General features: G+C 35.6%; 1 protein-coding gene across 1 annotated transcript in view; it reads right to left on the reverse strand.

Annotated features, from left to right (window-relative positions):
* Nucleotides 1-1,017: 1,017 nt before the first annotated feature.
* Nucleotides 1,018-25,182, reverse strand: part of KCNT2 (potassium channel, subfamily T, member 2) — a gene marked incomplete at both ends in the record, with an annotated part of 81,283 nt that continues 57,118 nt past the window's right edge. Inside the window, 11 exons of the mRNA XM_009072108.1 lie at nucleotides 1,018-1,146; nucleotides 2,519-2,602; nucleotides 5,084-5,185; nucleotides 8,399-8,510; nucleotides 12,828-12,962; nucleotides 15,997-16,068; nucleotides 17,774-17,946; nucleotides 18,162-18,267; nucleotides 19,504-19,720; nucleotides 20,377-20,606; nucleotides 21,729-21,878. Of these exons, the coding sequence (XP_009070356.1) occupies nucleotides 1,018-1,146; nucleotides 2,519-2,602; nucleotides 5,084-5,185; nucleotides 8,399-8,510; nucleotides 12,828-12,962; nucleotides 15,997-16,068; nucleotides 17,774-17,946; nucleotides 18,162-18,267; nucleotides 19,504-19,720; nucleotides 20,377-20,606; nucleotides 21,729-21,878 (1,510 nt within the window). The remainder of the gene's footprint in view (nucleotides 1,147-2,518; nucleotides 2,603-5,083; nucleotides 5,186-8,398; nucleotides 8,511-12,827; nucleotides 12,963-15,996; nucleotides 16,069-17,773; nucleotides 17,947-18,161; nucleotides 18,268-19,503; nucleotides 19,721-20,376; nucleotides 20,607-21,728; nucleotides 21,879-25,182) is intronic.

A 25,182-nucleotide genomic window follows, 5' to 3' on the forward strand; every position in this document is an offset into this window, starting at 1 on the left:
ATGCTTTTGATGGATTATGTTAAAGCTGTTCTATTTTAAAAATCACCTGACATTCCTGCAGTGATGCAGTCCATTGGCTAAGCCATAAGAGACACCTGTACAAATAGTGGTGGCCCACAAAGAGAGACACTAGTGAACTAGGTGGAATCTTGCATAAATAAAATAAAAAAATAACTTTAACTGAATGTTTGTACTTCCTTCAGGATAAATCTTGCAGTTAAGCATTATATGCCTTAATGTTTTCTCCTATTTTTCTGATATATGGAAGAGAAAATACAAATCGCCTGTCTTGGAAATCAATGTAAACTATGTCTGACTATTTCAGAAACAAGGAGAAAGTTGTTGTTCACTGTTGCATTTTAGAGCTGTATTGCAGCCATGGTTTAATGAGATGGCAGTACTAATGGTCACATAAATAAATGGCTAATAAATGACAGAAATAAAAGCTGTCCAAACAAAAACAGTATGTCAAATAATTAGGAAAAAGTATTTTTGTCATTCTTTATAGAAAGAGATGGACAAATGCATAACTTATATGGCAAACACATAAATACATATATATATAACAAAAATTACCACTGTTTGGCAGCTAAATTTAGGGATATTCCACAAGACTTTTAACAGCACTAACTAGAAATGAACAAGAAGAGAATAAATTAGAAAGTCATGTGAATACGGAAGTGCCACCTCTTTTGAGATACAATGCTGGCATTCTTGACACACCTGACAGCGCACCTGGTCATACAGCTTGTCACAGATACTGCCAAAAGTCACCACATGCAAGTTCTAAGCAGAGCCAACTCCCCTAGCCTGTTCTAGCTGTCTGGGCTGCCCTTTGTTTCCAATCCATCAGCTTCCTCCAGGTAAGCACAAGAATCAAAGTCCATATGGCAACTGGTACTCCTGAAGTCTAGGCTGAGTCAGCCCAAGTTGAGCGTGACCACACATACGTCAGCAGACAGAGGCCTTGTATGCTTTGCAATCAAATCCAAAGAAAAGCACAGTAAACTGACGTACCTCAGATGTTGTAAGCTTTTGGGGTTCTGTCCTATAGACTCCAATTGGAATGTCTCCCGTAGAAGAGCAAAGTTTCTGATACAGTCTGGCATATGTCCTAATCCACAGATCCTCTTCTGTGATTTTCATCTGAACAAATAATAATAGGAAGCAGGACTTTTAGCTCAAGAGGGCTTATCACTTCTTCACTATATTACTCATGAAAAAAAACCCTAAAACTAAACACTAGCTGGTAATTATGATATTGCAGAATTGTACCTTTGCTGCACAACAAATCTGAAACTTGTATTGAGTTTGTAGATGCTGTTTCTTTGGTTCTCTCCCTGTTCAGAAGGCATTGCAGTGCAAGTGGTTCAGTGTAATGCACTTCTGGTCTTGTTTTAAAATTGCTTAGGAACTTACACACAGCCTTCATCCAGTGTTCATATTTGACTAAAATATGAAAGAATGAACTAAACATTGGCAGCAGTAAGAAACTGGTGATGGACAGACTGAAGAATGCATGAGTATTTTGAATGCAGCCAGAAAACTGTTCACTGAACTGCAGGCTGAACATCTGGGGAGAAGGGAGGAAGTAATACACTAAGCATAAATGGCATAACAAAGTCTTAAATGAATCCCAGTTATTTTATTAGTTACACTAGCTTTATTTCAAGATATATGAGCTCCATTTTAGAGATTTGATTATCTTACGTTCACTAATGATTAGCCAAGAAATACATCTGGGTTTTTATTTAAGCAACTTTCTTAAACCATCATTGGTAACTTCTTTCTGAGAACAATATCCTGCAATTCTTTATAATTTCTCAGAAAGCAACTTGTAAATTACTCAACTTGTATTGGTCTGTTTGCCACCTGGGGCATGATGGGTGTGGGAGAAAACAGAAAGGTGGGGCTCATTTTAATAAAATCATGTTAATGGTTTTAATTTTTATGTCAATGTACACATAAAAATAGATATACAAATATACTTTGCACTGGAAAATATTGACATATATAATAATTAGATTACTTTTTAACTTAGGCATCTAAAGTCATTTAATACATTTTTATGTAAAAAAACTACTTGTGCCCTTTATTACCTAGGATGAAAATGGGTATTGTGCAATGGCATTGTACGTGCTAGCCAGGCTGTACAATATAGCTTGTCCTTCCTGGTTATTATATACTCAATTTTTAAACTGCTTCCTGAATTGCCACTGCTATTTCATCTAAAATGCACTTTTCCTGTGTTTTCTTGTTGTTCCTATTTTCCTTTCTGCTGTATAGAATGTATTATGTTTTCTTGGGGAGGGGGTTGTGTTTTGCTATGGAGCTAAAAATGGGTATGTTTTTCTATCTAGTTTTCTTGTCTTCTACCCTGGTGAAAACAGAAACAGATGGCCTTTCTTGGACTTTCACAAAAGGAAATGCTGCACAAAGCAAGTAAAAGTATTTTGCACACACTACAGGATCTTCTCTGGCACTCTGTACTAATCTTTTATGTTTTGAAGTAACTTACAGAACAAAGAAACCCAGATCCTGGTGTGGTATCAAGTCCCAGCAGAAGTCTTGTGATAGAAATCATATAATCTTTCACAAACGACTGCAAGATTGTTTTAACAGGAGAGACAGAAAAGAAAGAAAAAAAAGCTTTAATGAACAGGTGAGCAGGTAACCATTAGCACCATGGGTTAATTTCAAAGAAATTGTACATCTGTGTTTGCAATCAATCTCTTTATCTTGCAAGTCTCTTAATCACTGTAGAAACAGCTATCCCTTTCTTTTTTGCTGACTTTACTTACAAAAAATACATTTTCTTATTTGGCTCTGCATATGCATGCAACGTACATAGAGGATTCAGAAGACTAAAGCATAAAAAGGCACCATAAAAGCAAAGATGAAGGTAGTCATAAGATCAATGGAAGTAAGGTGTTAGCCTTACTAGGTGTGAAATTATAATAATGGACTCTTCTGTGCAAAAGAAATGCTGTCATATGTAGCTGGGTCTGCAGTACTGAGCAGTGGCAATCAGTGATACTGCTACTATTTCAATTCAGATGAGCCACTGGCTTTTACCTATCCATCTGGTTTTTGAAGGGTTGACCTGCCTTGTCTCAGGCCAGGCTTGTTGTTCTACTAATAGAAATGTGTTGCTGTTAGTTAAAAGGTAGAAGTTAAGCTCAATGTAGAAGTGTTGGCTAAGGCCAGGAACAGACATTAGATCAACTAAAATCACAAATACTTGCCCACATGGGTTGGGCTGCTGCAATTGGACACTCATTTTGCATTCAATGTTCTAAAGAGAATTTTAAGGTTTTGTATTTAGCCCATAAAGGGAAGAACCAGATGAACTCTGCTGTTCTCTGTGTTAGTTACTCTGTAACTTGTATGCGAAAAAAAAAGTTGTACAGAAATGGAAGGGACCATGAAAAAGAACAGAGAGTTGCTGTCATCGTATATGTAGCGCAGAATAAGGAAGATAATTCTGGAAAAATGACAGCTCACCTGAGCAGTAGCAGCTCAAAGAAAAGACAGGTGGAATTTGAGTGAAAATGAGTGTATTGGGCTTTTTGTTTTAAAGACTTCTGGATGAATGGTGTTACTCTGTCAAGTCACAGCATGTCCAGGAGCAAACATAAAATATTGAAGCTATTTATGTGCTGGCAGGAGTTGTTGATGATGACAGATCTGTTCCTGTGTATGTGCCATAATATTTTAATTCTTTTTAAAATATTGTGGTACATGATGTTGATATTGTGAGTCATGATGAAGAAGTTGTTTTATAAGAAAATACATTTATTTCTAAAACTTCTAGCACATATATGTCCATATACATGACTGGTTTATATATTAAGCACTTTTTGAGAAAAGACTAGCTCCAGGAATTTGTCTATTTATGTTGAATTCGCCTTCAGGGAATTTACTTGGAAGCAGAATTGAGATGAAAGAAGATCTTTCAAGCATCAAATTGCCAAACTAATTTCCCTACCCTACAAGATCACACCTGGATGCAAAAAGCATCCACAGGCTGTCTCTAGATACAAGCAAAGTACAGGTAGCTACTTAGGTGAGCAGATTACATGGGCCATGGTGGTATTGCTCATTTTTCTATGTACTTTGATCCTTGAAGGGCTAGTACTAGGGGCTGCTGCCTGGGCATCATGATGCATCAGAGTGTGCAGAAATATGGTCACTGCTGAAGAGCGAGCAGCAAAAAGCATCCACAGGCTGTCTCTAGATACAAGCAAAGTACAGGTAGCTACTTAGGTGAGCAGATTACATGGGCCATGGTGGTATTGCTCATTTTTCTATGTACTTTGATCCTTGAAGGGCTAGTACTAGGGGCTGCTGCCTGGGCATCATGATGCATCAGAGTGTGCAGAAATATGGTCACTGCTGAAGAGCGAGCAATACTGGCCTATTTTTCCACCCTGAAACTAGCAACTGTTAACTTCATTTGCCCTGACTGTATTTTCTGATCTTTTTTCTTCAATTGTCTGAGGCTGTTGCCCTTCCCTTATCCCCAATGACTGTCATCACTACTTTCTGCATGAGGAGCTCTGTCCTGTATTCTGGACAATGAGGTTCACTGCTGCCTTTTCTTCCCCCACTGCCTCTTTGAAACCACTGAATATATTCCTTGCCAGAGCCAGAATGGCTCACTTTAAAATGTAATGATTGGTTCCCTGGAGGTCTAGTCAAGACAAGTAGGAGGCCAAGACCATCAATGAAGTAATTGAGGCCTTTATCAGTAAATGCAGATGACTGATAAATTACTCACAAAAGTAATTCTCTTGATTTTTTTGTGTCTAGCGACACCACGTTGTGGCAATGGGCACTGCCTTTTTATTGCAGAGTGAAGTGTTATTGGTCTCTAAAATCTGTAATTTATGAAGGTCTTATCAAAACTATTTGATAGCTGAACTAATACCATCATGTGTAACATGGTCCGTTATCTTTTGCCTTTGATAGTTTCTCATATAGACACAGACTTTAATAGATCATATGTAGGAACATGGGGTCGTCCAACAATTATGTACAATAAAATAGGTGCTAAGATAAGTCACATTATTGTTCATAGTACCTGATAAAGCAGTGTATCCAACATACTGATGCTGAAAACCCTCCCAGCAGCAAAGGGTAGTCGAAACATAAATGCCAGATTAGATCCCTTCTCCCGTTCTTTCTGTTAAGGAATTAAGAAATAAAAAACACATTTAATGCTGGTGAAATTGATATTACTTTGAAAGAGGTCAAAAGTGTAAAATCTCTTTACTGTCAATATAGTTTCTTTCTACAAGTTTGCAGCATCTTTGTTCAGTACATACAGATTTTAAGGCTGAAAGATTTTGATTAATGTATATGCTGTCACATCACATCTCAAATTGCATGGGCATATTCTGCCAAATCAATTTGTAAAAGATTGAGGGATATCAACTGTGCTCAGAGCAAAGTTCTTGCTAACATGCTCCAATATCTTGGTGCTGATCAGGTCCAGAAAGTCTACTAGGAACAGAAACTTGAAACACAACAGAATGTGATGCAAAAAAGGAAGAAATGGTACAGTGAGGTGATCATTGCCCTGGTCCTGCTGGTCACACTACTTCTGATACAAGCCAGGATGACATTTGCCTTCTTGTCCACCTGGACACACTTCTGGCTCTTGCTGTCAGCAGACACCTCCAGGTCCTGTAGCAGCTTTCCAACCACTCTGCCTCAAGCCTGTAGCATTGCATGGGGTTGTGCCAAATTTTGTTTAAGGTTCTTTATCATGCTTTCACCTTTTTCCTATTTTGGCATCATACCTATGCCTTCTTAACAGTAAATTCTGTGATACCAGTAAGAAATTATCAACCCCAAACTAATCTGAAACCTGTTTTAGCCACTCTGTCAGTTGCTGAAAGAGACCTAAGGCCCATCTCCACTGCTCTCTCTTGTGTCAGTGCTGAGTTTACCATCAGATTTATTTACCTCTAAAATGAGAAAAGTTGCAGCTGCAACAGCAGATGGACATCTGATTTGCATTACCTTTCTTCTGCAGCCCATTAGGTTGAAAAGCCAATTTTGCACATGTGTTTTGGTGCTACCTGAAGGCAACTTGCCTGATGTTTTCAGTCTTTCTGAAAATGAGATGCTTAATGCAGACATAAACAAGCAACTGTACGTTTGACTGCATTAGATAATTTTTAGTGGAGTTTTTAATTGCCTTTCATTTTGCCTGAGGGATTTTTGAAACATCAAATGAACTACAGCACCACCTGTGAAGTTCTCCCTGCAAATGTTAAGCTGAAATGACTGGGAAATATCAACAGCAGGCAACTGCAACAGCAATGAAGGAAATGTTCTTTCTTTAAGATAATTTATCTACCTCCACTTCAGCAGAGCATAGTTTGGACAGGAAGTTCATTAACTGTTCAGCTTCCAACCTATATTCACAATCTTACATCTGCACAATCAAATAATAAAGACAGGGAAGAAGTGAAAGTATTTTTAATTATTTCCAGAAACTTGGAAAATGAAGGAGTCCATGTAAAGTAAGAAAAAACTGAGATTAAAATCCTGGTTTTGCTGCATTGAAGTAGGCAGGCTGCAGCCCACAGAATGTTCCAGAAGCAACTGGAATTGGATTAAGGGAATATGTTGAAAAGTAGTAATAAAAAAATCTGTCAAGTTATAGTTAGATTGGAACACAGTCTTGAAGGCACCATCCAGCTGTTGGCACTTGTTGCCCTGAATAAGCTGGCACTGCCTGATTCCAACCAGCTTCAGCTTGTCTTCCCTGAAGTTACCATTGAGGGAGGGAGTGCTAAAATGGAGAGGACACAGGTGCAACCTATAATGGGGAGTGGGAGTGGTATAGGCATAGCCATATAAAGCTGTGCCTCCTGCTGCAAATGGCTCCTCTCTTTGCTTAACAACTTTAGTCTGGCTTCCTCACAGTTCTTCATGCTATGTACATGTCAGAACACCACCTGAATAAGATGAAGCCTTTGTGCTGTCCTGGACAAAGGTCAATAAATCACAAGAGATCACCCATATATTTGCATCTTGCGGTCAACATGTAAGTCTGATGGTCAACTGAATATAAGATTTACTTCTCATACTTATCCTATCTCATCTAGACATGCTGAATATTTGCATGATTCAATTCCTCTGTAAGAAACTGGAAGCTGGAATGTGAAGACCAGTTACTATGAAAAGGCTTTTTTCCATTATATAGATATTAAAATTACCTATGTGAAAATGATATAGTAAATAGTGAAATAACTGAAATCCTCAAAATCTATGAAATTTACTGTACAGCTAGTAAATGGAAATTATATGTTAAATCTGTGAAATGGCAATGATTTTAGCATGGATTCAAGTTTGCCAAGATATGTAAGAAATCTGAGGTGCAGAGATTGGGAGGCTACGGAGAAAACCTAGTAATAATCTTGACATATGTACAGATTGATAAGAAGGGCCAAAAGAGACGAATGTCATGAAGGGTTTCTGTCCTTGAAATACAGATTGATAGCAAGGGCCAAAAGAGACAAATGTCATGAAGGGTTTCTGTCCTTGAAGACTGGCACAGTGGTATTACTTGTCTTACTCTCATTAACTCAGAAAATGGCCTGAAAGATCATGAATGAGATACTGTAAGGTTTGTGGAGGGCAGAGATGTGTAGGTCAGATCACCAATGAAGATCTGTGATAGAGGATTGTCCTTGAGTTTACTGAGTTAAATAGATGAACATGTTAATTTGTATGCTCCAATCTAATAGTGTTTTAAACAAGCAAAGTAAATTTTACAAAACTCCATTTAGTCTCCCTGTTCCACAGCTTGAAAATGCCAACACATGCATGATAATTTATAGACCATGAAGGTTTTATCTAGCATTTCAGTAGTGTCACTAGGACTGCCCTTTGCAGAGAACAATTGCTGTTCTCAAGCTGTCACAGTAATGCCAATATCTCATACAGATATATGAAAATGGTACAGAAGATGTAATCATAGTGCCTTTCAAGTGAAGAGGAATTAAAAATATAATAAAAGCTGTCTGTTTTAAGTGTTTAGTCAGTTAAAAGATGTTCCACATTAATTGCCTGTGTCACCCCCCTGGAAAACCATACTAGCTCTAAATATTCAGTTATCCAAAAATATTCTGTTTTCCTTGAGAAAATTCCAGCACAGATGTGGTTGATTAGTATTATATTGTAAACTAATGGAAATCAAATCAAACTTCACTCTTAAATGAGGGAAGAGTTTTGTAAATATGAACTTTTACAGTAGCTCTACAACCTTAAAATCATTTCACTGTTTCCACTTGTTTTGAAATCATTGTTACAAAATCAGAAAAGGTAAAAAAATTATAACATTTAAATTTGAAGAAGGTTGGGGGGAGGCAAATCTCCTTACCTTTTCTAATTTGGATAGAGCAAGAGAATAGCAGTCTTTGGCTCTGAACTGCATGAATCTCATGTTGGCTGGGTGAGTTAGTTCTGTGATAATGCTTAGGCTTGAGAACAACCTGTATTTTAAAAGAATATGATGGTTATACCTCTCATTATAACAATTCACAAATGTAAGGCTCTACATAATGCTACAACTTGTGCTCATGTCCATGTTTTTAATGAAGTCCCTGAAATCTGTGGTGGTTCTTGGCACTACACAATGCTGGTACAATAGCAGAGGAAACTGCAAAACATTCTCTGTAGAATTCACAAAGCAGCACACATGCATTCAAAGATTGATCTTACAATATATTTAAATGTCAGAAAGAAACCACTTCATTTCATTACCAAAGATTTTATTTAATAATTTCTAAAATGACAAAAAGCTGTAGGAAACAAGAAAAAAATGCCAACTATATAGCCTGCAATTAGTACCTGTAGACTGCTACTGGTTTATGTACTCTTTACATTTGAATTTTTTTCCTGAGCTCTCTTTGTATGCTGTGACTACAGACAGAGCAGTGTAGACGAAAACTGACACTTGTGGGAGTTGCTCAGAAAATATATTCTTATGTATATTTATGTTCTCACTTTAAAATATTTACATATACAAATTATTTATAAGTTAACACCAATTCAGGCTGTCAAGACTATCTGCCAGTATGAGTTAATGCCATAGCAATGCAATACAGTTTTCTAGCTCTAATGATGTCAAAATGTAGCCTAGTGTTGACTGGAGCAGTGTTGTTATACAGTCTATTTATGTCCTAGTAAAAATGAAGTATTTAGGGAATGGAGTTTACATACAGAGAGTAAAGACATGCTAACCTCACCCTTGAGATGAAACTGTGGTACATCTTCACTTGTATGTTGTGTATTCCAAAAACCTGCCAGTGCTCATGAAAGTATCACACTTACAGGTATGAACTTGGACTTCTTAACTAGCTTAACAAATATGTTCAAGTTCTGAGGAAGGAGAATAATTTGCACTAATTCTGTATTATGGAGCATGGAATTACTTAAGCTTCTGCTGGATGGATGTTTTCTTGTATTGCCATAATTAAGCATAAAATGTCGGGCATTCCTATTTGAAAATTAACAATATAACACTCAGAACTAAGAGCAGCAGGAAATTAAAAGCTGATCTAATGATAAAATATACATAACTTAGAGGGCGGGAAAAAAAGGCAGGTAACTAGGTTTCTGTTGAAGATGAATTTTGTTTATCACCAAGATGTGAAAACTGATTTATATTAGGAAATCAGTTTCAGAGCTGGTATTGGTAAAATTCATATTTTACCTATGAGTGCCTTATTAACTGAAGTAGGGGAAATTACTCTCCAGGTAGAGAGACAAGTTGCTTCTCACACTGCCTGCAAGAGTTCAGCATTGAGCAGGCTACTTCTGTGCAAAGATCTTTCTCTTCTATCCCATTCTAGTATGGATGGGGCAGAGAAAGCTCTTATCAGCCCGTTGGAAGGTATGGATTGTTGTTGAATTGGTATTTGGAAATCTGACAAGCAAGAGATACATTTAATTCTTTCCTGAACCAAAATGATAAATCAATGTAATGCCATCACAACACCTCCTTTGCTTTATCTCTAAATTGGTGCTGACAGCTACATGCCAGCCAAACTGTTGACTTGACAGGTGTACTGCTGCCAAGAGGCATCTTGCAGCATTTGAAATACAGCCTTCAAGATCTTAGCTAGTAGAACTTTCAAATGGGCCCTCCTGATCACCACCATTTAAAGCTTTCAATTACTTGAAAGCAAGAGTAAATATAAACACCCCTTTTGGACCTACTGCATGAGGAAACTCAATGTTTGTCTATGGTGTACTCATTGCTGTCTACAGGGACTCAATTGTTGGCTTCCTATTTCCTTTTCCAAAAGTGAAAAAGCATCTTAAGGCATAGTCCAAGACTATCAATTTCTCCTTTTATTTTCATTCTGTAATAACTTGTTCTTTCCTATCCAAAGGATGAAAGACTTCCTTTCTTAGTCAGTGTGACCATTCAAGTCACACTTCTTTACTCCTTTTAACTGTAATTAAGTCAGATAAGCTAGTGTTGTGCCACAGTTTTAATTGGTATGGAACAGCTTCTAGCTTTAAAAGTGCTAATAACCCTGTCCTTATAAACAGTGCATCTGTCTTCTAAGGCAGAGGGGCACACTCATCTGGCAAAGCAAGATTATTAATTTATGTAAATCAGAGAATAATGTCAGAACAGACCTGCCAGCCTAGGCCAAACAGTACTGCAGCACATTCACATTCCTTTTTCAGGCCTCAGTAAATCGCATCAGTGAGGTTTAGATTAGCCTATATCATCTGACTGATTTCATTTGGTGACACTTAAGTGGAATCTTCTTCACTGATGTGGTGTCTTTGAGAACAGCATGTATTAAATCTGGTAGTTTAAAATCCTTCAACACTACAGTTTTGTGTGAAGTACTCTTGCATGTCCAGTCTCTTCCTCATTAGTTTCTGGTATTAGTTATTAACTAACAAAAAAGCTTTAAGTATATTTTTAAAGGTATTTTACAAAACTATTTACCTTGGTGCAATGAATGTAGTTTAGTCTGCAGACCAGGTAAATGCCACTACCTTATGCCTCTTCCCAAAGCTTACTTATTTCTACAACTTTTACATAATAGAAAAATGCAGTGAAATTATTGTATGTGCTCTAGGGGAAAAAAATAGAAAAAAATGTATACAATACACTGTGAAAGTTTATAAAATTTCATGAAAAGTATTGTTAAACCAAGATATTTATTCTCATTTATTTTGATGTTTGTAAGTAGTACCACACAGTCAAACCAATACTGAACCAGGTGTATAAGTTGCACATGAGTTAAAGCTGCCATCTAGTTGTAGGCACTGTGCAAAACAATTGAATGAGTTTATAGTAAGATCTAGTTGGATACCTATGGTATGTAGTTTACTGCTGTGATCTTTTACAAAGTGGAACACAGCTATGTGAAAAATCAACTGGTACTTTGCAAGTTTTATTTTCCATTCAACTCATTTTTCTCTTTTGTATTTTGGGGCAAACTGTATTTCTGAAAAATTTAAGTGATATATGCAAGAAGCCTTGGTGAGATACCCTAGCACAATATAGATTAGACCTGAATGATGCAAAGATTAAGCTCAGTTCTAGTTTCCAACCCAATTTTAGTAGGTGTGATTATGGAACACACACAAAGCTGTGCTAGTATCGGGTACCAATTCAAAAACTCTAAGTTAGACAGAACTAAAGTTTCTCGTGCAACATAGATTTCACTTCTTTTGAGCACGTGCAGAAATACTAACAGCATTTAACTGTGTTCTCACACAGCTCCATTTGTGAAGAAAAAAGCTCCATTGAAATATTTGTATTTTAATGACTCAGTTTTCTAAAACACTGACACATTCAAAAGACTTTTATTATGCATATCTCTGGTCTTATGTGGAAGGCTTGACACAGAAAAGGGGTGATGGCAATCAAAGCAATACTGAATGATACTCAGTCCCCAAGGTACAGACTTCTGCTTTTCCAGATCTTATTAGATTGAATATCAGGAAGTGCTAGACTTAAGCCCCATGTCAGGGAGGCATTTCAAAGTTGGCCATGTGCTGTGTTTTGTTTTTGTTTTGTGGGAGATGTTTTTGGTGTTTCTGTTTTGGGTCTTTTTCAGCAAATAACATTTTTCACAGATCAAAGGGACATATATCTTTTCGTAGTTGTTGAACCAAGGTATTTAACACAAAGTGAGGCTTTAATAAGGAGAGGTTCTCAAAAGAACAGGAAATCTCAGTGCTTAGCTTTTCGTCACAGCCTCTTCAGCCTCTTTACTAGACTGTGTATTTTTTCATTCTGTATTCAGTTATTCCTTCATGACTCTTAACATGCTGTTGTCATATGTAATGTTGCATATATGTGCCTAAAATCCTAATTTTTGTTCAATCCTATATAGCAAGAATGTGAACACTTCCTACTAACTTCATAGTGATGCACTGCTTACTTTTTAGCATTAGAAGGATCTGTTTTTCATACTGGCTTTACCATTACTGTGAAAGACTACTGCACTGAGGAAAAAATTCCTTTCCTAACTATCTTTTGTCCTTAGCCTTCAAGAGTAGCTTTCTTTTCCTTCCTGCAAACCTGACAATTGACTTTTAAAAGGATCATCTGGTTTTGCATTGCAAAGAATTTTATCTGAGATTTCAGGAGAATAGCTCAAGATTCTAAGTGTATTGCTAAGCAGGGTGGGAAAAAGATTGCCCACGTAAAATGCAACTTCTTGTCAGGGAAAACTTCAGTAGAAGAAAAAAGAATAATTTCTTATCTGGGTGCCAAAGGCATCGAGCATTTCACAGTTAATGAGGATGTATAGATTGAAAAAATGCCTTACCTGAAGAGTGTTTGAACATTTACAATAGTTTTCGCATCTGCCATGTAGTCTTCCTCAGCACTCATTGTGCTTTCTTTGTCCACCACCACCATATTAGCTGCAAAGGTGACCCCACATCTTAATAAGTCATCTAGGCTTTTGTGAAGACAAAGAGGGAGAAAGAAACAAGCAACTTAAATATGGAACACTTAAAAGATTAGCGATGGCTGGCATTTGCCAATCTGCTCAGTTCCCTTCATCTCCATATACATCCATATCATCTACATCTAGTATAACACCTCAATTAATTGACAGAATATGAAATCTATTTCAGTAGATAGTTGCAGACCCTCTCTTTTTGCTAAATGATAAATTGATTTCCTTTTTTTAAAAAATAAGCTTGGGGAAGACAGTATGTCCTTATATGCTGCAACAACTTGCTGCACTGCAGCTACTTTTGACAATGAAAAGACCCAAATAAATGCTCTGGGTTGCTCTTTCCCACAATTTTATTTCAATTTCAAAATGTTAATATGTTTCCTACCAGGACATACAATGCATTCATATTTTAAGCTAAACTATGAGTTGGAGTGTTCTCACAATTCTTTTTGGAGCAGCTGTGGATGAGTCAAACATTGCACACAGCTAGACAATGTTACTGTGAAGCACAACCACAGAAAACACTCATCAACAACTGAGTTATGGTTCTCATCATGCCCTGTAGCTTTGTTTCCAAAATGAAGCAAGTGTCAGCTGTTTTAACAACATTATTTTCCACAGACTCCAAGTACTTTTTGACATGTTTAGAAAGGATTTTTCCCATAATAAAAAAGACAGCCTGAAGAATAGCAAATTTTAATTAAGTGAAATAAGAAGAAAGGGAAAATTTCACAGTTTCCAAGGAAAATTGGAAAACTAAATTTTGCATCATTCTATTTACTTCCAAGGCAAAGAGCTATTTTGACATTGTAATTGCTTCTCCTTTGGCAATCTTATAATATTAACTAAATCTTAATCATGCTGATAGTTTTTCTTTTCAGTCATGATCTTCTTAGGTTCCTAAGTTTATGTAACACATTGTAAAGTTTTTTTAAAATTTTGGGTAATGAAAACTAGACGTGTGTGGTGTTTTATTAATGTCTAATTTTGGAAGAATATATGTAAGTATTTTTGAAACACTGCAATATCACTGGTGGTTGACAATAAGAAAAGAAAGGCTGATTTTATACGAGCTGTATTAACTTCAGTGCACAAGTACAATCCCAAACATCTCCTGAGTAATTTGTATTTCTGCTTTTTCAAACTTTCAGTTGATCCCTGCAAATAGAAGTATATTCTGAAACACCCAGATTTGCTGCATTTCAATGTTTCACAAGCTCAAGAGCTGTTCTTATTTTAGCAGTTGCATTCAGCTAATTCATGGAGAATTTAAAACATGCTAATTTAGAAGTATTATGATTCTAGTTCTCAGGTACCTCTAGCTATAGATTTCTTAATACGGAATCTATGGCTACACAGCTGTGAAATCTGTTCAATTACAGATCTCAAATCTTTATACCCAAAGACTATTTTATGACCTATTCTGATGAAGTGCATCTTGGCTATGAATTTTAGCGAAGCTGTTTTTCTGCAAGCCACTTCTAACAAAGAAAGAATGGTAAATGAGAGTGACTCCTTTGATGGTTTTCTCTCTAACATGATGATATTTCATGCCAGGTGACCAAATGATAAATATGTTAGATACTTAAAGGTGGTACTTTGGGAATGTACATAAGAAAGGAAAATTTGCATATTTTACGATGCATTTCTTAGCTAAAGGTGATCAACTTCTATTAACTGTACGTGATTTAAAACATGTTGAGGAAAACTACATTTTTACGAGGATGGTTATTGATGAAAACGAGTGTCAAAAAAAGCTTTCTACAAACTATGATTGGTTATTGCAGCAAGAATCAAAGTGATGTTAGTGTCAGAAAGGACACAGAAGTTCATGCTGGCATTACTGTAAACTTTAAAATTCTATATAATCACTTATCCCAAAGACTTCATTTTTTTTTTATGCACTCGGTTCTAAAAAACAACTGAGCACCAATAGGGAGGGATTTGGTAATTTCTTTTTTGAAATAAACTCAGGAAATTTAATGGACGTTTAATTTTCTATGTTAATAGGAACTGGTTAACATCTGAGTTATTAACTACTTAGAGCATTCATTCTTCAGTATACATTTAATTATTCTACCAGTAGAATTCTTTTTTATAAATGTTGTGGAATTAAGAATTAAGAAAGTAGTAGATATTAACAGCCTGAGATCCTTTCTGCATTAGAGCAAAATATGTAGAAAGCAAAAAACCATTTTTGTGGATTCTTTATAAATCTCACAAGGACTATGACATCACCAAGGTAAATCTGTGCCTGTATCACTGTGACAAGTAGTTTTAAAGCCCTTGTTACAAGAGGTTGAGATGGAGACATGCTAAATTTCCAGAATTCTCATTGAAAAACTGGATTCTGTTTAATCAGGGCAGGAAATAAGCTTTTTGTATTTTACATTGGGAATCAATACCATGGGGTTGTAGCCTCAATTCAGTATTAGCTATGTAGCGAAGCAAACAGTTTGCTTTAAATTTACACTCTACGCACAGGAATTTACTAAAATGCTCACGAGCCCTTACTCTTCTCTTGTTTCTGCATGATTTTTACATTAAATTGATGTTGCTAAACCTATATATGTAAACATATATTAGCAGGGTTGAAGACAGAAGTGTAGGAGTATGTGATATTTTGAGTGATGGAAGATGAAGACTGTTGGGACACATTCAAGATTGTTTATATTCTGTAGGTATCTTTACAAAACCAGAGTCAATAAACTCAAATAAATTATAAGTCAGTACAGAATGACACTAGAATCAGACTTATAATCTATACATTTGTCAAAACATTAATGCACCTAAATAAGTGTTAATCAGATGTTTTTAAGGAGATTAACTCATGGTCCCTGTCACAGTTTTCACTAATGATATTCTTTATGAACCAGAAATTTGAAATCCCAAATTATAGCACACAGACACAAACCATGCATGCAAAAAGATCATCTTCAAATACAACACACACTGAAACATGCAATGACAATACACACAACAAACCACTGAGCACTACAATGTTAAGTTTTCTAACAGTTATTTCACCTACTTGTCGATAGAGCCCACCATGTAGTAAACCATTGGAAACCAACAGATTGCATCCAGAAAATGCATATCTGGCCTAAGCAGCAGATGGGATTACAAAATGAAACACAGTATCACAACAGCAGCATCTCTTCTAAAGTATTTCAATAAACTGGTAGCTTTGTTTTAAAAAAAGAAAAAAAAATAACTTTTTCAAACTTTGACATTATAATATCACTTTAAGCAGGAAATAAGTTTGCAGAAAGCTGTGAACCAACAGTTTGCTGTGATCACAAAGAATGATCAGAATTAACATGCTTAGATTAATAAATGCACCTCTAAAATCAGAAATTTTATGGCACAGTTTAATTCCAAACATGTGAATCAATGGCTAATGTCAAGGACACACTACAAAGTTATACTCCAATGCATGACTTAGGAGCACTTAAAATAAGAAGTGACAGTTCTTAATTAAAATGTGAAGTTGAATCAAATCATCATTTGGTTTTTGTGATATCTACTCCATTCAAGCCAAGAGACAATCTTAGATGATGCTTTATTCTTAAAATGGAATATGAAAACTAAGACACTGTATTTTACTTTGTGGTTTCTTGAATCATAATTTTACAGTGTTTATTCTTACATACCAAAAAACTGCAAATGTTGCATAGAGACGCAACACTAAAGCTATTGGCTTAATTAGCAACCTTAGCTTTTAATTAAGCTAATCAACAGTGGGTTTAGCCATGAAATGTGACCACAGCATTGAAGTGTGGAAATTCAGGCACTGCTGGCAAGAAGAGCAAGCGCTAGAGGGCACCGTGTGCTCACAGCTTCGGTCTGACACTGCGAACCACAAGTGCTTTAGCCTCATTTAGGTTCTACCAATTTGTGTCATTCACTGTGTGGACATAAAAAAGCTTCTGTTTTGCAAACACAGGTGACTGAAGAGCTGTCTGAGGGAAAGTGGGACACCTCACAGCAGGTCTTTATAGAAAAACAACACTTAAACTGGAACACATCTATGCAAAGGGAAGTGTCAGCCTGGAACCACAACCTACCACTGTTTTTGCTGCTGTCATTTCTTCAGAGTCGTAACTTGTTCTAATTTTTTGTATACAGCTAACTTCCATTTTTGTCTCTTTAAAATTATGATTTTAAATGCTTGAGGAGTACCAAAGTATTGAGGGGGGGAAATCTAATTCAAATTATAAATTAATCAGTCTTGACAGAGAAGAATTTGCCTGAAATTTCAAGTAGCTAATGCAAAAAAAGGCTAAAAACTTCAGTGGTCACCAGACAATAATAGGACCATCAACATCATAGGTTTTAATTTTCATCCATGATTTTATATAACTGTAGACAAAGTGTGTCTGGCTGTCCTAATGGCTTAAGGAACTGTTTATCTTAGAGGCTAGAATTATGAAAGATATGCCTAGCTGGTGCAGGCCAGTAGTGCATTGTGTTAAGTAGGTTAGTGCTGTCATGTAGCTGTGAAACTGTTACACAGCTTGCTTTTTACAGGGTTTGTCAAGTCATTTAATTTCAGCAGCAATATTCACATTATTTGGGATATTTTGCAGAAAAACGTAGCTGAAATATGAGCCATTTACAGTGCACAAAGGGTCAATTTTGTATAGAACAGTGAACATAGGGTATTATTTTTGTCACTATCTTTTCTCAAGGATAAATGTGCCATAATGTTTTTGATTTTAAGTTGGCCATGTGAAGAGTGGTTATCTATTGAAATAATGGTCAAATGAGTTTAAAACTTCAAAGAGGACAAAAAAAAATTTACTTACGGGTTGTCCAGGAGTAATACAATGGGATTTAGTTCTTTCTTTGGTCGGTAATAAGCTCGTAGTGGAACAATGAAGTTGTATAAGCCATTTCCAGCAGTTTCTGCTGCAACTATAATTAATTTATTTTTGAATCCATAGGCTTTGGCATCTTCATAGTAGTTATGTTGGCATCCCTGAAATCAGTAGAAAAAGCAAGTTCGGTGGATGTGAATAGTGTCTCAAATGACCCAACCAGATTGGACATAAACAAACGGTGATGGAAAGGAGGAGAAAACATGTCTTAGCTCAGCAAGTGCTGAACAAGCCTCATCTCTAAGCAAAAGTCAGAATTCAGCCCTGTTCAGATGCAAGACACAAGTGAGAATGCAGAAACAGAAACTCCCTTTACCTTATCTAGTCTCAAACAACAGAAAGGTACTTTTTCATGCAGAAGATGACAAAATGTGGGAGAACTTCCGATATATGGAGAGTAAGGAGGATAACCTTTGGCATACCTAGAACAGAACAAGTGTTTTTCAGTACAGCAAATTACCCAAACACAGCTGACTATACAACTATTTTATGGGATGTTCATACATATGTCTAAGTTTTGCAGAGTCAAGTACATGATAGGAACTATGTTTAATAAAGGTCAAAGGAATATATTTTGCAGCTTTGGCCAATTCAATACAGCCTAGAGAAAGCTGTCATGCTTTTGTTTCACTTGGGTTTTTGAAAATAGGCTGATGCATCATAGTGTGCTGTCCTAGTGTTTTGAACTGGAAACTTCTAAGGAAGTTGAAAAAGGAAGGAAAGAAAATAGAAATAATCCTACTTCTACTCTTCCTTCGCCAAGTTTTCTTTCAAACTCTTATCAAGAACAAGTCAAGTCATTACACTTTTGCTTTAAGAACTGATTTTCAACATGGCTGAAATAAATTTTAAATGGCAAATCCTCTTGCTGACAAAATGAATTTTCTAATTGGCCTTAATTTTTTACAAGATGCCTTTTAGATACTGGTGCTTCAGTCTGCAGATTTAAGATGACTTGTTCTATTAATTTTTTCATTGGAGCTTTATAATCTTCCCTGGGGCTTCTCATGCTTGTCACTGTTGGAGATGGGAAACTTAATCGTGTATTTCAGTTTTAGCATCCTGCCAGTAATCCAAATAAACAGAATTGCTTATCTACATGGCACTTACAGGACTGAATTTTCTGGTTTCTCTGAGTAATGCATCATAACTTTCAGTAGCATGCTAACAAGCATTTTAAATTAGATGCCATAATTTTGTCTCATACTGTTATTTTGGTCGTTCGTACATTTTGAAGTCAGACACCTTGCCCTAGCACTCAACAAGCCTGTTGGATGATCTGATTATTTCCATGACAGGAGTCCTTAACTGTTTGCAAATTAGTTGAGCATGACATAGCATCTATACAACATAAGAAAAACAGCCATAAAATATGCTATGAAAAAATTTGCAATATACAAACAGAGCTTTTATAACTGCAGTTTATCTCCAGCAAATGGAAGAATTAATCTGATCGTGGGGGTTTTTGTTTCAAAATAGGCTCATGGCATTCTGCTAGCAGACAACAGCATTTCTTTCATGAAAGGAAATAATTCCATTAATTGGGCTTTATGAGTCTTGCTTCTTACAACCTCTCAGACTGATCTGCATGTAAAAAAAATTTGATGCTTTTTACATAATCTTAGCTTTTCAAATTATTTTATATTTAATATACATACTCTAAGCCTGCAGAGACTTCATCATCTGAGGGGGTAGTTTCATCTTCTGACTGGTCACTTAGCAGGTCACATGTCTGAAGTGAGGATGAGTCTGCAACCTCCAAAACAGGTGCTATACTGGGCCGTCTGCCCTCCTTACCTCCCTCGGGAGGAAGTGCCAGCGTGGGGCCGCTGGACGTTCGGCATCCTGTGTCTTGCAAATCGATAGCCACAGTCCCTGAAGTAGCATTGGAAACATTTACTCAGTGTGGTTGTTAAAACATTTGAATGAGATTCCTGTCTTTAGTGGGGATTACCTGACTGCATGGCCAAACACTGAAAGCAATATTATATTGATTGTGTTTGCTACGTTAAAATATAACAAATATTTAAAGGACAGCCAAGGGAAGTAGCAATTTTTCTGACCATTAATGCATATCTTGTTGACTACCTTTTAAAAATCATACCTTATATAATTAATCCGTATTTATATGCATCACCAATGTAAATTTTACTAAGGGCATTTTTTTAATTAAAGACGTTTATGAAAACTTATTACAAATGACCAGTTATGAATGCCAAAGAACCTACTCCTGGGATTTTTTCAGTTGCTTTATTCTGCATACACTTGATTGTTACTTTTTTATGCAACAATTTTAAGCAGTTTAATTCCATATTGTCAAGTAAAAGAAAAAGATAACCAAATACCATTTGGGTTTTGTTGTTGGTTTGTTTGTGGGATTTTTTTTAACTATTAGGGCAAGCATTTAATTTTTCATAATTTTTCTTTCTGTACATGATTAGAGTTTCTTAAAACTTTAGGAATACATTTTAAAATGTACTATTCATTGAATAAGAATATGTAGTGAGGCTTTTGGTTCTTGTTTTACTTACCCATGCTGGCTATTATACTGTGTACTGGTAACCTAGAAGTTCCATGATAAGATAATTTTGATCCATGTGTTTTTCTATGCTTTTCTGGCTTCTTAAAAGCAGAATTCTCTTCTTTGGTGATATTTATATAAAAGCATATATCTGTAGAACTCATGATATAACGAGGACCTGGATTCAGCAAAATGTTTTTGTTATCTTCCTTTCTAACCCCAATCAGACAGACTCCAAACCTTAATTAGAAAAGGAAAGGCATGGTTCACTTTGCATAGTCCTGCATGTACCGGAATTTCCATTGTCAAAAATGAACCTCAGGTATATTTTTATATTTTGCACATTATGAACATTTGCAGATTTTTGGACGACAAATAACGTTTGAAAAATGTAGTCTGTTAAATAGGCTACTGCTGCTCAAGCAATTTTTATGAGCTCCAAAATTCCTAGGCAGTTAAATCAAGTCTTTTTCTTGATCCTTATAATGTTCTTCTAATGTTGCTCTAGTTGACTTTTTTTTCCTATCAGATGAATAGTCCTTTCTGGAAAAATACTAGTAGAAAAATGGATATATATAATATGAAAAAGTATTAATCATGTTAAATTGTTCCATTATTCATGCGTAATGGAAATAATTTTCATAATTCATTTTTGCAGTTCAATCTTAGAAATGTATTTGATTAGTGATAGAAAATAAGGAGTTACAGTAACAGAGTGAATCTCTTTTTAAGCATGAGGATAAACTCAATATTCAGGGTTTGACAGATGTTCATTTTTTGAATATATATAAACATGCAAGATTTTTGTTTATTTTGTATTTTCACTACACAGAGCATCATCGAATAAGTGATGCATCATCTGGAACTTAAAGAAGGATGTTATCATCTAACAGAAAAAACAGGGGTTTATTTTGGAACAATCACCAGAATGTAGCATGTGCCACCTTTGCACATTTTGCATAAAGCAAACATACCACAAAGGAAGCCAAGTTTGCACCTGACTCCTCGATAATTAAAGCCCCACACCCTCACACCCATTCTTTTCTTGATTGTTTAGGGCATGGAAAGGGACTGGTGTTCTAGTAAAACTTCTCTAAGTTGATTTTTTTCTGGTTATCCAGCTTATCCTATACATTCCTTACATTCTGCTTTCTCAGGCTGAGTTGGCCTGTACAGAATGAACATGAGTTTTTACCTGACCAGCTATAACTTACAGAAATACATCCCTAGTAGTGGCTGGATACTTAAAGCCAGAAACAGAATTATGAGTACTGCTGTGTCTTTGGCTGCAGAGCTAAATTGCAGGCAATACAAGTAATTATTTGTTTGAACTTTTAATTGTTGGTAGGAAAACAAACATACTTTTTATGTGCATGGAAAGAAGCATATGTGAAGCTCTTCCCCTCATACTCAGCAAAAAAAGTACTTTCTTCCAGGTTAATATGATACACTTCATTACCAGAGCATCTGCCATACATCTTCTGCCATTGTTCTGGTGATTGCTGACTCTCCCTGAAACATGTACAGATAGAGAGAACACTTTAAAACTTAATGTAAAAGTCTTACTTATCAGAAAGGTATTTCATGTCAATAGAAACTACAAATGCCTATTTAAAAAGTCCCATAGGCTAATCTGAAAGAAGTGCTTGAGATCAAAGTTTGGTAATACTGCAAGTACAGAGATTATCTTAATGAATTAAAGAGCAATTTCTGCTAATTAATAGGCATATAAGAGTATGTGCTTTAATATCAGGAGAGAAATGGCTGAATTACTTTAAATTCACACCACAATAAGTAGATTCACTGCAGTTTAAAGATGACAGGTAAAACCAACAGCATGCTCATTCTGTTCATAAAGACAGTGTCTTCAGGTGCTTAGTGCCAGACTGACTGGTTCCTGTTTGAAGTAGGTAAAGAATCATTAGTAATAACTTAGGTAGGAAACAGCCATTTGTCTTTGATCACTTTATCTTCTGCATTTGCTGATCAGTGAGCTTTACCTTCTGGACCTTTTTAGTTACTGTGCCTTCTATACTATTACAAATGTATACCTTCCCTTCTCAAGTGCAAAAAAAATTAAATTACTAAGCATATTGTCCTTTACTCTATGCACCTAATGTTCTTTATCTAAACAGACCATTTAGTGGAAATGTTCCAAACCTCAACTAACACCAAAACTTGTAGTCTTGGGGTTTCTGTGAACTTTTGTATTAAATTTCATGTAGGAACAAAGTTCTGCCAGCATGAGTTTTCAGGATATAATGGATGCAGGTCATAAAACTGACCAATATGTTCTGTGTTTTGCCAGTTGGAGTGAAGGTGTCATTATTGGGACACATTTCTTTATGCTTATTTATACATTTTCAATATCTTTACACAATTTCTGTTTTTCTTCATTTTACTATGTTTCTCCACCCTCAGCATGAAAATTTTATTTTCAAGGTGGAAATAAGTAAACCATTTTTATTGCAACAGTATTAACAAACAGTGTGCTTGGTGTAGAATAGCAGGATTAAAATGTAATTACAAAAAAGATTTCCCTATTTCACTTTTCCCTCTAAAATAAAACATTCACCTGTTTAAAGTCTGCTTGGTTCCAGTTAGTTGTCTAAAAGCTTCCCATGGGGCTGTTCTGTAAAGATCACATTAAGTTCAAGTCAGAAAGGCAATTTTCTTCCAATATTTTGTATTATAATAGAAAGGCTAATGAAGTTTTACTATTAGATTAGATAATTAGAAAATATTTCAAGATAAAAGTTAAGATTCATAACTAAGATCAATAATAAGATTATAAATAAAATTCAAGGTAGAATTTTGGTGTCTGACAGACTGAAGTTTTGAATTCCATAAACAGCGGAGAAAACAATGGGATAAATTACATCTAGTTGCTTTCATCTGAAAAGTCACATTAAAGACCAAAGCCAGTTCACATAAACAGAGCAAACTTCCCCTTAATTTTATTAAGCTGATCTGGCCAAAGTTGCTTAGGAAATCAATGTGTTCCCCAGTCTTCTCACCTATTAATACCAGAAGATAAGATAGTTTTGATTTATGTAATGTGTTTCTTTTTGTTTACTGCTTATTGTATTATCATCATAACTGGGATAATAGAGAAGAATAGTTTTTCCAGTGTTCTGCTGTTATGTATTGTCTTCAACTTCCAGGAATCTCCCAGTGTATGATTATCAGAAATGAGCTTGTATTTCTTAATAAGTTTAGGAAATACATTCCCTGTGGTATAGGTAGGACTTCATTTGTAAGAGTACAACAAACAGTAGGGACAGTGTTTTCTCTATGAACTGTCAATGAAGTGTTTAATTCCCTTCAAATGTAAGACACTTAGGTTCTAAGATCATAACACTAAGCTAACAAATGTTAAGAAGGTAGAGCATGAGAGTGGTCATATTTTCCCTGAATGAATTTTCACCAGGAAAGTGACAAAAAGCAAGAAATATTCTGGTCAGCTCCTTGATAGTCTCCTCTGGTTATATGCACCTACAATCCTGTGTAAAAAGAAGAGTCATTCCTAATGGAATGGAAAGGCCTAGGTAGTCATTTGAACTTGGTCATCTGTGCTAACAATTTGACCAAACATTCCAGTCACTACACTGTAGTGACTAAACTTGTGAGTCAACAGATATGGGGATTTAAAACATAAGTCCTACATAAAGTTTAATGCAGGTTCTAATAATAACCAGATTAATAAAAGGATAATTAAACAGGAACCAATGTCAAGGAAAGCAACTCCCTGTTAACACTGGAAGTGTAGATCTAGCTTAGTATTTAATTTGGCTATAAATGCACATATAGTTAAAATTTTTATTCGTAGTTTAAATAATCTATTTATCCTTAATCCTTTTACTTATATTTAGCCAAACTCAAATTTTCATCTCACTTCATCTTTCATATGCATGAATAAAAGTAATTTCACCTATTTTAACAATTAGGACCTGATTTACCTATTGTTCATCAATAGAAAATTTTTAGAAAAGCCAAAAAGTCCCCTCTGATTTATAAATTAGTCACAAAGCAATTTTATGTATAAACACAAAAGAGCTTGTATGTTTCTGTATTCTTATATAATCTTCCAGATTCAGAGTAATGCTAAAAGTAATTGTACAAAAACTTTTTTTTGGCTTCTAGTATACAATGACCAGACTAGAAATCAGTTACTTTTATAGCACTGATTCCATCAATTAGTTCCAGTTGCAAAAGAAATACTAAGCATTTTTGCATTCTATGATAGTTACTTTGCATCATAGTTGGGAGTCTGTAAATGATCAGTTTGCCTGTGTTAAAAAATGGAATGCTAAATTTCCGAAGTACAGCAGAAAACATTCCTTTTCATATGTCTGGTTTTGGCCTGATGGAAAATTCTCTGCTAGCTGTTAGGAATGCTGCTCTTCTTTTTAGTGCATGTAATATGAAATAACTAAAAAAAGCTCTGCATTCTGTGAATGTCAGATAATGAAAGGCAGGCAGGTGAAGAATGTAATTCACCATGATGCTCAGGAGACATGGAAACAGTATTTTGTTGTCTTTTTAACAGATTCTAGTGCAGACAGTGCCATTAAAATCTTGACATTTGTTGTTCTTCATGGTAAAAGTTCTAGCAACAATTTCTGTTTTCCCCATTCTGGGCACAGGGGAATATTACAAATGCCATATAGAAGGTTAAATAATTCTGCTTGTAAATATTGTATTACTGGGTCCATGATTACTTGAAAAAAGTTAGCATTTTTACTAGACTCTCAACATATTCTTCTGTAGTGTATACACATAGTGTATATACATGTTCCATTTCTACAAATGTTTT

The sequence above is a fragment of the Acanthisitta chloris genome, unplaced genomic scaffold, assembly GCF_000695815.1.
Source record: "Acanthisitta chloris isolate BGI_N310 unplaced genomic scaffold, ASM69581v1 scaffold5353, whole genome shotgun sequence".
Classification (NCBI taxonomy): domain Eukaryota; kingdom Metazoa; phylum Chordata; class Aves; order Passeriformes; family Acanthisittidae; genus Acanthisitta; species Acanthisitta chloris.